At 43.6% G+C, this 14,819-nt stretch overlaps 1 protein-coding gene across 1 annotated transcript in view; it reads right to left on the bottom strand.

Annotated features, from left to right (window-relative positions):
* MINDY4B (MINDY family member 4B) overlaps nt 1–14,819 on the bottom strand; it is a 41,335-nt gene that overhangs the window by 9,469 nt on the left and 17,047 nt on the right. Inside the window, exons 8-10 of the mRNA XM_060010175.1 lie at nt 11,545–11,615; nt 9,696–9,768; nt 8,735–8,896 (exon numbers count right to left, since the gene is read on the bottom strand). Coding sequence (XP_059866158.1) covers nt 8,735–8,896; nt 9,696–9,768; nt 11,545–11,615 — 306 coding nt within the window. The remainder of the gene's footprint in view (nt 1–8,734; nt 8,897–9,695; nt 9,769–11,544; nt 11,616–14,819) is intronic.

A 14,819-nucleotide genomic window follows, 5' to 3' on the forward strand; every position in this document is an offset into this window, starting at 1 on the left:
CAAGCAACAAATGCTCGAGAGGGTTTGGAGAAAAGGTAACCCTCTTGCACTGTTGGTGGAAATGTAAATTGATACAGCCACTATGGAGAAAAGTATGGAGGTTCCTTAAAAAACTAAAAATAGGGCTTCCCTGGTGGCGCAGTGGTTGAGAGTCCGCTTGCCAATGCAGGGGACACGGGTTCATGCCCCGGTCTGGGAAGATCCCACATGCAGCGGAGCGGCTGGACCCGTGAGCCATGGCCGCTGAGCCTGTGCGTCCGGAGCCTGTGCTCCGCAACGGGAGAGGACACAACAGTGAGAGGCTCACGTACGGAAAACAAAAAAACAAAAAACTAAAAATAGATTTACCATATGACCCAGCAATCCCACTACTGGGCATATACCCAGAGAAAACCATAATTCAAAAAGACACATGCACTCCAATGTTCATTGCAGCACTATTTACAATAGCCAGGTCATGGAAGCAGCCTAAATGCCCACCAAAAGACGAATGGTTAAAGAAGATGTGGTCCATATATACAATGGAATATTACTCAGCCATAGAAAGGAACGAAATTGGGTCATTTGTAGAGACATGGATGGATCTAGAGACTGTCATACAGAGTGAAGTAAGTCAGAAAGAGAAAAACAAATATCGTATATTAACGCATATATGTGGAACCTAGAAAAATGGTACAGATGAACCGGTTTGCAGGACAAAAATAGAGACACAGATGTAGAGAACAAACGTATGGACACCAAGCGGGGAAAGTGGCAGAGGGGTGGGGTGGTGGTGTGATGAATTGGGAGTTTGGGATTGACATGTATACACTGATGTGTATAAAATGGATGACTAATAAGAACCTGCTGTATAAAAAAATAAATAAAATTAAATTTAAAAAAAAAAGAATTTGTATTGCTTTGGGGTAGACACAGTTTATCAGCCAAGCTCCCCCAAAGGAGGATTCTAAATATGTTTTATTGGTGAGATTCCACCAATGCAGAATTGGTGCGTGTTGCCTCATGTTGCCATGGTAAGAAGGAAATTAAATTGTGATACAGTGGTGCTATAAATAAAATACCTTTCTCCTTAAATTCACTCATCGTGTAATAAGCCCAGTGTGTTCAGCCTTACATGCAGCAGTCAAGCCTTCCATAACATGTATCCTTTAATGTAAAGTTATGAAGATAGGAAGAAGGACGGGACAATTCTAAGCACCAGAGGGTGAGGATGGCGTCCACGTAATGCTTTCCTATGCTGCCGTCTAGAACAATGGCTCTTACAGTACGCCTTTGCACAGCGAGCTTGATGTTGAAGTCCCAAGGCCCCCAGCCGGTGATCTGAACCAGAGAAAGGTGTTGGAAGTGTTGTGCGTTTTTCGCTGATTCCTGGTGACAATTTGTGTGCATGAGTGCTCGTGGTTGGACTCTCATCTCTGCCACCTGGAACCTGAGTTGATGTAAATTCTCTCAGTGAGTTTGCAGGGATGTTGTCATGTTTGCGGGGCACTACCTCAGTGACTCAGTGGTAGAGAACAGTGGGTGGAGCTTCATCTGGTACTTTGAGGGTTGGCTATCTTCCTATCAGTCTCTTTAAAGGGAAAGTGTAAAAAGGGAAGAGGGTAGGACTCGGGTGGTGATGTGCTCTGCCAGGGCTGCCGGGGGAATAAATCCAGCAAGATATAAATGGCTTCAGTCCCTTCTAAAAACCAGAGTTGATTTTTCTTCTCTGTGGCAGGTGCGAAGGTAATGTAAACCTCCTAAGGCTTTCCAGATGGTGTTAGATTCCAACTGCTTTATGTTCTCACTTAGGTATTGGAACCTCACACTCAAACCTGTACCTTCAAATAGAAAAGTGACGGGAGGCTTCAAAATAGTGCCTCGTCCTGAGGGGAGCTGGCTGTGTGCTGCAGGAACCAGCCGTCTGCTGGGCTCTGGGGGCCTTGCCATGTCATCTAATGAGAGCTCCTTTTTCATTTTTTAATCTCACCCGCTGGGCTGTGACATTGGGACTGAAAGACGTGTGTTTTTGCAATCTCTGCAATTTTGTCACCGAGTAAGAAGAGATTCACTTCGGGAAGACAGATGCAGTGGTACAGGAGGGGTTTCACCTCGACAGCAGAATCTGTCAGGCAGCACGTTGGTTTTCTTTTGAACTCAGAAACCTTCTTATATTAGGTTTCTATTACCAGTGCCTACACAGAATCTTCTGATTTAGAGCATCCACCCCAGGCAGGAGTCCCTAAGTACCCATAAAATGCTTAAACCTAGATGCTTTTGGCATATTCACGTGTCCTGTGCAGAGTCACCATGCCTCAGAGCAGAAAGGGAGGGGAGCGATTGTGAGATCCTCAATCCAGTGATGCTTAAAGCATTGCCCTAGACCCACATCTGGTTCTTTTCTGAGCAAATTGTTGCTCTGCAAGAAGTTCTATGATAAAATGTTGTGAAATACTAGACATCTGTATGCACGGCAGTCAGATGGGGCTTCTGGTTAGCATGTCTCTGAGTGCCCCTGAGCTTGTCCTTCTAGCATGTAAGCGAGAGTTGTGGTCTGACAAAGCACAGGTGAAGGGTAACAGGTGCTTGAAAGGGTGCGTGCTACCAGTACCTGCAGTTCATGAGCAACTCAAACTCACCACTGCTTTAACCTAGAAGTCAGTGGAGAAAGTTCTAGATGTTGAGCACGACCGTCATGCATTCTAAAACGGAGCCGTGATCTTGCCACCATCTAACTGTTGTAGTTCAGCATCACTGGACCTGTGATTGATCTCATAGATGATGTAATACAGATCTACATCTCTATGTCCATACATTGATGTGATCGATTACGAAAGTACTTCTGATGATATAATGCCAGGGTGACATTTTGTATTTACCACTTTATCAGAAAACAAGCCAAGATGATCATGACAGGCAACGTGGCACAGTGGGCTGAAGGGGCCTTGGAATGTAGCTGGGTCTGGGGTCAGAACCCTGGCTCTGACACTTCCCTAGCTGGTGGCCTAGGGCAACTTCCTATACTTTTCTCAGTCTGGATTTTCTCATCTCTAAAATGAATGACCAAACAACAGCCAGTGTACTTGAACTAACACTGATTATACCTTTGAGTGGAAGTGAGGAGGAAATGAAAGAAGATATCATTACCAGTGGCTTAGAGAGAGCCTGGCACACAGTACGTGCTCCACACAAGTGGCCGTTGGCACTATAATGACTAAATGAGCTTTAAAAAATGCCATCTTCAGGGATGATGAGAAAATATAAAATTCTTATATCCATAAAATCATTCTATGTAAAAATTATTTTAATAATAATAGATGAGTTGAGGATTGCTCTTATCCTGGAATATAATGAGCTGCTATAGAAACTAAAAAAGCACCTTCAGATTAAATAAACCTTATATGTACACATGTGGCTGCCGAATAGTCATATATCTCAGCAGTTCAAGTAAGAATACTACCCACCAGCCTATATCTGCTCTTTAATACATTTGTTCTGAAACCAAACTTGAAGCGCACGTGAGAGACAACATAATAAACATCCTCCGGGTTTCAAGCCATTAGTGTACAATTTCAGGCAATTTTTACCGCGGGTAGGGTTCATAGGCGTCTCCCTGGGGAGAGAACACTGACTCTAAGAAGAAAGGACGAAAAGCCACATTAGTCACTTTTCGAAAAGATGGAAGCTTTGATTCCTACATGTGATTTCTATGTAGATTTAAAAGCTAACCTGGCCTGTCGCCATCCTTTGCCCTACTTCCAATCTGCGAGCGGGCCTTTGGACGGTGGTCCTGAGGTCGGGTACATTTTGCCCTCTTCCCAGCAGGAAAGCTCTTATTTATTTTTTTTACCTTAGGCCTCGGTCTCTTGATTGACTTTAAGGTCCCAGCAAACATCCACTTTATTATTGGAAGATATTTTAGGCTCTGCAGGTATTTTTCTTTAGAGCATGATTTAATAGCACTATTGGTCAGAGCTGACTTGTATCAAAAGAAATGCATGGAAAATGGTAGCACTGGACGGCTGTGAATTCTCGCCTCTCTGAGGCGCTCTCTCTCTCTCTCTCAATCTCTCTTTCTTGGAGCAAGGGCAGGGGTGGTGGTGGTGGGGTGCGTAGCCTTCGATATAGTTTCTTGTGTTCGAGCAGCTTAGTAACTATTTAGCAAACACCTGTTTAATTGTAATTTAAGATAAGGTTTGAAACTTGCCCCGAAAGCCTTGCAAACGGTAAAAAGGAATAGAAAGCTGTCAACCTTTCTGATACTGATTGAAAGAAGATACTCTTTCTTGTAATTTCAGTTGAAATAGCTAGTTTTCCAATTCTGCACGCCATGGATTTAATCAGCTAAGTCTAACAAGATTTTTTTTTTTTCTGTTTTTTAGAGCAGTGATTCAGGCAGGGCAATTTTGTCCCCCAGGGGACATTTGGCAATGTCTGAAGACATTTTTCATTGTCACACTGGGCGGGGGGCATAGTGGGTAAAAGCCAGGATGCTGCTAAACATCCCATAATGCACAGGACAGCCCCCATCACAGAGAATTATCTAGTCCAAAATATCAGTAGTGCTGAGGTTAAGCAGCCCTGTTCCAGAACAGAGGTTTCTAACCTTGGGTGCACATTAGAATCACCTGAAGACTTAAAAAAAAATTCAATGCCCAGGTGCTCTCCAGCCCAGATAAACAGAGTCATTGGGTAGGACAAGGCTATACAATTTGTCGGGTCCAGTACAAAATGAAAAAGTGGGGGCCTTTGTTGAAAAAGTGTTAAGGATGTTAAGGCAGTGACAACAGAGCATCAAACCAAGTGCAGCACCTTGTAAGTGTGGGGCTGAGTGTGAGCACACAGGTCCTACACACGTGTAGTTGACACTGTTCTGGAGGGTGACCTGGGCATTGATAGTTTTAAAAGCTCTACAAGTGGACCAAAGACTGACAGACACCTCACCAAAGAAGACAGACAGATGGCAAATAAGTATATGCAAAGATGTTCCACATCATATACTCTAATAGTATCAGGGCGATGCCAAAAATACCCCAATAATTGAGATACCACTACATACCTATTAGAATGGCCGAAATCTAGAACACTGACAATACCAAATGCTGACAAGAATGTAGGGCAACAGGACGTCTCATCCATTGCTGGTAGGAATGTAAAATGGCATAGCCCCTTTGGAAGGCAACTTGGTAGTTTCTTACAAAACTAAACATACCATATGATCTAGCATTTGCCCTGCTTGGTATTTACCCAAAGGAGGTGAAAATTTACATCCACACGAAAAACCTGCACATGGATGTTTATAGCAGCTTTATTCGTAATTACCAAAACTTGGAAGCAGCCAAGATACCTTTTGTAAGTGAATGGATAAATAAACCATGGTTTATCAGTGGAATAATATCTGTTCAATGAAATGTTACTCACAATATTCCAATGGAATATTATTCAGTGCTATAAAGAAATGAGATATCAAACTGAAAATACATGGAGGAAATTTAAATGCATAGTATTAAGTGAAAGAAGCCAATCTAAAAAGGCTACATACTCTATGATTCCAACTAGGTAACCTTCTGGAAAAGGCAAAACTATGAAGACAGTAAAAAGATCATTGGTGACTGGGGTTGGGGGGGACGGAGGGTTGCACAGCAGGGCGCAGAGGATTTTTAGGGCGGTGAAACTAGTCTGTATAATGCTATAATTGTGGATACGTGTCATTGTACCTTTGTCCAAACCCAGAGAATGTAAACACCAAGAGTGAACCCTAATGTGAACGATGGACTTTGGATGATAACGATATGTCAGTGTAGGTCCATCAGTTGTAACAAATGTACCACTCTGGTGATGGACACTGGTAATGTGGAGGCCATGCCTGTGTAGGGACGGGGGATACATGGAAACCTTTGTAAATACTTTCCACTTTGCCGTGAGCCTAAAGCTGCTTTAGAAGAATAAAGTCGCTTGAGAAAACAAAACTCTCCAGGTGATTTCAATGTGCAGCCAGTGTCAGGATCGCTGTTATTTAGTTTTTATTGCCTATCCTTCCTACAGGACTCAGTTTATGTCCGTGGTATTGGCCCATGTATAACTCCTCTTTGTATCGGACACAGAATCTCACAATCAATAGATGCTGAATGAACATGGCTGAATAAAACACTCTACTGTTATTCCTTATCATCTATTATGAAGCCTTATGTGTGGAGAGGTCATTCAGGCTTTCCAAACAGGCTTCAGCGTTCATGGTTTTGTTTGCTGTTCACATCAGTCATGTGGTTGCAGGGCAAGTGTTAGGACATTAGTCTGTGGATGAGGAAGCAGGCTCAGAGCAGGTAAGTGACTGGCCCAAGTCACACTCCTGTGAGTGGCAGGGCAAGGCCTCCAGCCAAGTCTCCTGGTTCCCAGGACAGGGCTGTTTTCCACGTGTTATGGGAACCTTCTCACTTTTACACCAGGTTTCTAAAGTATGGTGCACGTGCCCCTTGGTGGCATGTGGCGTGGAAGTCAGGGCACAAGGGGTGAACTTGAAAACAAAACACGTTTCCTTATTTATTTAATATGTATTAGAAAAAAATAGCATATCAAGTCCATAGTTTGTATTACTGCTGCAGAAAACGTTAGATTCAAATTGTAAAAGTGAGTTGATTTAAAGGAAAATATTAAGCAAATAACAGCAGAGGTGGTGCAAAGATATAACAGAGCTTTTGAATTACCTACTTAAATGACAGAACTATGAGAAACACCTTAAATCTTTGTAGTTTAAAATGAGGATACAGTGAAATAATATTGTGAAAGAGCTTTGTAATAGTAGGCAAAGCACTAAAATTGTTGTGATTTTTGCACCCTCACTCCTTGAAATTTGCCCCCAGTGTATCCTACCAGACTGAGTCTTGGCCTGTTACTGGGCTCTGATTGGTACAGAATGCTTTACCATGGACCTCAAGTGACCATGCATGGTTGAAAGAAAAGAAAAATACGTAAAATGAAATCTGTAAGTCCCCTATTTCTGGCTTAGTTTTCCTTGTCATTATATATATATATATATATATATATATATCAAATTCTAAGATGAATTCCCAAATTGTCTGGAACAAACGATTAGGAACTTTATAATAATAATAAATCCATTCTCTCTAGGGCATATTCAAAGTACAGTCTTCACATTCATACAGTGAAAATCATTGTATCCATTAAATGTGATGAAAGATATATATTCATTGGCATATAAGGACGTTAGTGTTAAATGCAGGGTTCAGAGGAGTAGGATAGAACATATTTATATGAGAAAGAGAAGGAAGCATTTCTGAGAGGATTGACCCTGGGTGATGGGATTGGGTTCATTTCTTTTGCTTTTAGCTTATCTGTCACTTCTCATTTTTTTCTTTTTCTTTTTTTAAATTGAAGTATAGTTGATTTACAATGTTATGTTAGTTTCTGGTGTCATTTTTCTATGATGGACTAGATTTCAAACTCAGGGAATACTAGGTAAACTTTTAAGACACACTTGTACACAAAATATACTAATTCTGTGAAAGTCAGACGCTACGTTCCCAGTGCTATCAGATGTGATTTGTATGTGTTGTGAGCTGCTGATTTCATGATTAACACATTGTAGCTGGAGCCAACAGTAGGAGGAAAGACAGATGAAGCTATGGATATAAAAGGACATTATAAAGTGTAAAGCCCTGTACGTTGAAAGGGATTTTGAGCTGGAACCAGGAGAGTGAAGGACAGGCTCTGAGTAATGGGGCCTCATTTGGTGCTGGGGGGCGGTGAGCCTGGGGGGGGTTGTCACCGTCACATTGAATTCCATCCCAGCTAGCGTTAGGGCCGCTCCAAGGAAGTGTTGGCTTTTCATAGAATCTGCCTTGCCTTCCCTGGGTTTTGTAATGGCATTTTGGTGAAAATATCACAGAAGCATCTTTGATTTGTGGTTCGGGTGGGTATACCTGCTTCCTCACTCTCTCTCCTGGTTGTTTTTACAGAACCACATCTTTTTTTTTTTTTTTTTTTTTTTTTTTTTTTTTTTTTTTTGCGGTACGCGGGCCTCTCACTGTTGTGGCCTCTCCCGTTGCGGAGCACAGGCTCCGGACGCGCAGGCTCAGCGGCCATGGCTCACGGGCCCAGCCGCTTCGCGGCATGCGGGATCCTCCCGAACCGGGGCACGAACCCGTGTCCCCTGCATCGGCAGGCGGACTCTCAACCACTGCGCCACCAGGGAAGCCCCAGAACCACATCTTAACTTAATTCTCTGGCTGTGTTTTCAACAGCACAGTCTACTTTCTGGTTGTCAGAGGTTGTACATCCCCTGAGCTAGAAAGCTTTTTGAGAGGTGTTTCGTAAGTGGGATTCCCTTTTTTTTTCAGTTATTCTTTTTAAAGCTTTGAGCGATAGATAGAATATATGCATTCATGTTTGCATAATACACGGTTGGGAAGGTAACCATTCTCTGCTGACAGTATTGATTTCTGATGAGTGGGGAGGCCAGGAGACTTTATTTGTATATTTCAAGTATTGTTTAAAAATTATTTGCATATTACTCGTATTACCTATACTCTGTATACATAAAAATATATAAAGTAAAATAGGAAGCAAGTAGACTTGGATATTTCCATTTAGTCGCTGAAAAATCTCCACGTGTGTCTATATGTGCAAGTGGAAGGCATGCAGGAAAGTAGTAAAGGAAAAAGTAAGCTCCGATTTGAATTGCCTTGTCCAGATAGTGACACTCTGGTGGTGTGGTTGAGAATTGGAACACACTCACCTGTGAAAGTCTATCATCCTCTGAGGTGTCCTTATGCCACTGCAAATAGCCGACGTCACTGCGGGTCAGGACCCCACATAACGTTTCCTGAGACTTTCCTTTCTGATAGCCGTTAAAGACGTGTGGACTGGCTCTTCCAGTTAAAATCATGTTCAGAACTGCCTAGATGACACATTTTACAAATATTTACATTTCAGGTAGCGATGACACAAGAACTTAATTTCTTTTTTCTTTTAATCATCATAAAATGTATCATTTGTAGTGAAAAGAATGAAATCCCACAATATATAATTCTGGGAAAACGTATGTCATGAATGTTTGGTAGTGTTAAAACAGGAGTTTATTGATTTTTTTTTCTTGAGCCATGCCCCGTAACTCCCCATGGGATCTTCCTCCCTTCATATTTTTTTTAAACTTAGGTTTCCATAGTTGTGATTGAAGCTGCATGAAGCTAAGAAGTTTTCATAGTGCTTTTCTTTCAGTTATTAGGGACTCCTGGGCGGTCTTGTCAAGATATTTTCTAATGTTTCTAGAATCTCAGGGATGGCAGGCTCTCAGAGGTAAACTAGAAAGGACTGTAATGGAAAGTGGGAAGATAGAATCTGATAACAAACTCAGGGGAGCATCTTAGTTTTTCAAAGATAATTTGATCACTCTTCACTTAAGGAGAGAATATGCTTAGTTGAAAGGGAAAAAAAAAAGGCCTAGGGCTTCCTTGGTGGTGCAGTGGTTGAGAGTCCGCCTGCCATGTAGGGGTTGCAGGTTCGTGCCCTGGTCTGGGAAGATCCCACATGCCACGGAGCGGCTGAGCCCGTGAGCCATGACCGCTGAGCCTGCGCGTCCGGAGCCTGTACTCCGCAACGGGAGAGGCCACAACAGTGAGAGGCCCGCGTACTGCCAAAAAAAAAAAAAAAAGCCTAATTGAGATGCTACAATAAAAAGGCAAGGTCTTCCAACCCACCTGCCTGCACAGGAAACCTCCAGCATTTGGTCGTAGCAGATGAGTGGTGGAGACGTCCAGGTCCTTCTGAAGCCTGCAGAGTGGGAGAAGCCATCAGCACTCACGGCCGGTGATGCTCCAGGGACATGCAGCCTCTCCTCCCTCCGCCCCCCCAACGCAGAGCAGCAGTGACTTGGGCTTGCCTGGTCACTGTCCTTCCCATGTGCCTGGCACGTTTCCATCTGTCACTGGGAAAGCTTCTAGGACTGGGGCTGCAGAGGTGACGGGGCAAGCTCTGGATGCCGTTGGGGGAAGCCAGTGATAAGTGGTCAGGGAGGAGGACGAAGCGGCAGACCTCACACGTTAGAATCCCTGGGTGTGGGCTCCGTGTGGGTGCTGGGCTGTGTAGCAAAACTGCTTGTGCTGAGTGCCAAGGGACGCTTGACTTAGGGCGGTGACACGTGACCCCTCCAGAGAGTGCTGGCCCAAGGCAGAGTTGACCAGACTGCTCAAGTGGAAACCACCAGCTGGGGAGTTAAGCCCATGTCTCGGCTGAAGCCTCTACTGTTTCACCAGGGCCAAGGGGTCAGGGTTCCACCCAGGACAGTATAATATCGAGGTGGAAAGTGGCTCGTGTTGTCGCCTGGAGGGAGATGCTGAGCTGTAGGAGCTGTATGTGTTCTTGAACGAACCTGTTCACAGGACTGGAAGGTCAAGCACTTCTGTGAATAAGACCTAAAGACGTGGGTCAAGCATCAGATGTAATTCAGGGCAGTGTTTCCTAAATGATGGCATGATGTTAGGTGGTATAGATATGAGCATTAAAAAAATTTACAGTAATGTGTTTAATACATTTTTTCTTTAGCACAGCAACTACGTGATTTAGAGGATATTAATGTTTAAGAAGAGGATGATATTTAAATGTGTGTTGATTTTGAATTTTTTCATTTTTTTTTGGCCATGCCACACAGCATGCAGGGTCTTAGTTCCCTGACCAGGAATTGAAACCGTGCCTCCCCTGCAGTGGAAGCACAGAATCTTAACCACTGGACCACCAGGGAAGTCCCAAGTGTGTGTTGATTTAAGGACATTGTTAAGCAAATAATAATATAGATCATAAAAGTATGATATGCAAAAGACAAGTTTTCAGGAACTGCTTCAAGGCTTGAAATCCTTCCTTTCTGGGGGCCCTCTGTTTCTCTCTCTCTGACTCTCAAAAGCTTACCCTTTTCTCAGGGTCCAGAAGAAAGTCTGTTTCTTCCCAGAAGCCTTCCTTGGCCACCTTATCTGTTGGGGCCCCTCCCTCCTCTGGAATCCGTTAAGATTCATTGTCTCTGTACTTCATTTGGCACGTTAAGTACCACCTGGGACTGCTCAGTCTCTCTGTGTACCCCTGGTTTTTCCCAAATTGGAACCTGCAAGGAGGTCAGGGCCATATTCTCTTTTATTGGTATTTCCCACAGTGCCAAGAACTGTATCTCCCACAGTGCCAAGGGCTTTGCATTTCATAGGGACAAAATAAATATTTGTGGATATATATTTTATTGTACATAGAAATCATAAAATATTTTCATTTATGAAAACTGTACAAATAAGCCTGAGTGGTATCTGCCAATATTTATAACCACAAGAAAAAGGAACCTACTACTGTGCTAGAAAAGTAGATTCAGACTTTTCTGATGACATCCACTCTCCCACGAATATGGCCAAACTGACTACAGAAAAGGATGAATCAACAGAAGAGTGTCCACTAGAAAAAAATTGCACTCATGTCTCCAAAAAGGCATGAAAATATTTTCCAACACGAGAGCATTGTTTATGTGACCCCAGAGCTATAGGAAATACCTGTGCAAATATTTGTAGAATTTACCTTTCAAATGTTCTGGAGAAGATCAGGCTGTAAAGAAACAAGACGACACCATGGCTTCCTTCTCCTTTGAACTATTTGAAAAACAAAGGAAAAACACATTTGCATAAACACAGTGCATCTCTGTGTATCTGTGGGCATGAATTCAAGGATTTACACCTGAGAGATTTTTTTCTAGCTGCCGAAAGGACCATGGGAGCTCTCTCTGCTTCTCTAGGTCACCTCCACCCTCAGATGCATCCTCTTTCCTTGCTTCAGGCGTGCCAATGGCACCATCATTCTCTTGGTTTTCAACCCATCTTTCCTCCACTTCTATCATGTGATTCTCTTCGAATCATGGCTAAGACATAGTGTATACTTCCTCTCCATTTTCCAGCGTCTATCCTAGCTCAGTTCCTCAGAGCTGCTCTGGCTGGCCCTTATCCAGCCTCCCTCCATCAGAGCATCCTTCCTCATCATCCTGTTAAACTCAGGGGGAGCAGAGAAGCTTTCTAGAAATAGTTTTGGAGTTATACAAACCTGAGTTCAAAACCAGTTCTACTATATTAACTCCAGCTTCTTTAAGTTTCAATCTCATCTGCAAATGTAGATAAAAAGACCCTTTTCCTAGGATTGTTGCAAAAGTTAAATGAAATAATGCACAGGACCTACCGTAGTTCTTAGAACATGCTAGAACCACAGCAAAATTACTGTCTGTCCCTCTCTAAGGCACTTCTCCCTGTCTCTTTTCTTGGCCAGGTTACTTTTCTGCTCCGAACTTTCCAAAGGTGCCCTGTGAGCTCCAGGATAAAATCCATCCTCATTCAGGGCCTCTCACTGGTTGGCCTTATCTTAGCTTTGTGTCAATACTCTACCTGCAGAAAAGAAGCTCCTTGGCTGGCTTTCAAGGTGCCCAGGGTTAAAGCCTCTTCTTTAAAGTCATTATAGCAGGAAGCCTTCTGCTAAAATGCATGCACTTTTCCTTTTGTAGATTAATTTGTCCCCTTCACTATCTATGCCCTTGCAGGGGCTGGATCTTCAGGCAGGAGAAGAAATTTCAGTGCCCACAGAAGCCAGATGGGAACCCAAATGGGTGTACGCCAGGACGTGAGGGAAACGGGGAGAGGTGGGGCCCGAGGCAAGGGACAGCACTTGTGTGTCAGTTTCCTGTTGCTGCCTTAACAGACGACCACAGACGTGTTGGCTTAAAACCACAGGAATCCATCATCTCACAGTTCTGGAGGTTAGACGTCCAGCCCTGGTGTCACTGGACTCCATTCAAACTACTGATTGGCCTGTGCTCCTTCTGGAGGCTATGATGTCTCCTAGCCTTTTCCAGCTTCTAGAAGCTGTCCTTATTCCTTGGTTCATGACTCCACATCACATAGCCTCTTCTCCTCTGCTTCCCTCATCACATCCCTTTTTCTGAATCTCCTGCCATCCTCTTTCTCTTATAAAACCCTTATGATTCATTGGGCCCATCAGAAAAATTCAGAATAATCTCCCCATCTGAGATCTTGAACTTAATCACATCTGCAGAGTCCTTTTTACCAGTTAGGTAACATCATTCAGTCTATCACAACTTGTCTAATGGGAGTCACTGCTCCCTTTATCAGCTGATTGAAGACATGCTAGAATACAGGCCTAGTGCTGTCAGAGTTTCTGATTTTGGGTGGGAGTGGGGAGGACCTAAACATTTAGTTTTTGTGTGTTTTTTTTTGTTGTTGTTGTTGTTTTTTTTTTTTTTTTGCTGCTCTGTGCAGATTGAGGGGTGGCTTCACCTTAATTCCCCGACTGAGGACTGAACCTGTGCCCTCAGCAGTGAAAGTGAGGAGTCCTAACCACTGGACCACCAGGGAATGCCCGAACATTTAGGTTTTTACGTGGAATTTTCTGATTTTTTTTTTTTTGCGGTATGCAGGCCTCTCATTGTTGTGGCCTCTCCCGCTGCGGAGCACAGGCTCCGGACGCGCAGGCTCAGCGGCCATGGCTCACAGGACCAGCCGCTCCACGGCATGTGGGATCCTCCTGGGCCGGGGCACGAACCCGCGTCCCCTGCATCGGCAGGCGGACTGTCAACTACTGCGCCACCAGGGAAGCCCTCTGATTATTTTTGAAGTTCACCAAGTCGAGTTTTTAAAAATACAACACCATATGAGCTAATGCTGCAGATCCTATGTAATAGATGTATTAGTTTCCTAGACCTACCCTACAAATGGCCAGAAATTTGAATGGCTTGAAACAGTAGGAATTTATTGTTTCACAGTTCTGAAAGCTAGAAGTCTGAAATCAAGGTGTCAGAGGCGGGCCATGCTGTCTCTGAAGGCCTTAGGGGAGGATCCTTCCTTGTATCTTCCTAGCTTCCAGTGGCTGCTGGCAGTCCTTGGTGTCCTTGGTTTGGGACAGTCTGCCTTCGTTATCACATGGCATTCTCCCTGCATGTGTCGGTGTCTATGACCAAATTTCTGTCTCCTTATAAAGATACCAGTCATTGGATTAAGGCCCACCCTAATCCAGCATGACCTGATCTTAACATGATTACATCTGCAAAGAAACTCTTTCCAAATAAGAACACATTCACAGGTACTGGGGGTTAGGGCTTAAACATATCCCTTTTCTGGGGAGAGGGGAGATGCAATTCAACCCATAATAACAATAGGCCTGCTGCCCACATGTAACCCTCAGACCTCTAGCTTGTGATCTCTGCCTGAAGACAGGGCACAGAACTGCTTCATTTTGATAGTGAATGGTGTTTGGTAAAGGTCTGGATGGGGGCTGATCACACACGCAGCCCCGGTTAGGGAGTGCCCTTCAGAGGAGTATCTATGCAGCCAGATGCCCCCTCACTCAGGAAATGGTGCCAGCCCTTTCCCCGCACGGCTATGGTAATGGTCAGCTTGGGTCCGCTTGACACCACTCTTGTGCAAAGCCCACCTGCACCATGCAGTCTGATTCTGCTTCCTTTCATTACTTATTCCAGCTCAACTCTTAGTCTTTTTTTAAATTTTATTTTTAAATTAATTTTTATTAATTAAACATTAGTTTAAAAATTAAGTAGAGTTGATTTACAATGTTGTGTTAGTTTCTGCTTTACAGCAAAGTGAATCAGTTATACATATACATATATACCCTCTTTTTAAGATTCTTTTCCCATATAGGTCATTACAGAGTATTGAGTTCTCTGTGCTGTACAGTAGGTCCCCATTATCAACTCTTTGTCCTCGAGGGGGAAAACCTATGTATAGCTCTAGCTCTAATCATCTTATTCTCAACTCTGGCTACACTTCCAAGAAGCCCTT

Source organism: Delphinus delphis, chromosome 4 (assembly GCF_949987515.2).
Source record: "Delphinus delphis chromosome 4, mDelDel1.2, whole genome shotgun sequence".
In the NCBI taxonomy this organism is placed as follows: Eukaryota; Metazoa; Chordata; class Mammalia; order Artiodactyla; family Delphinidae; genus Delphinus; species Delphinus delphis.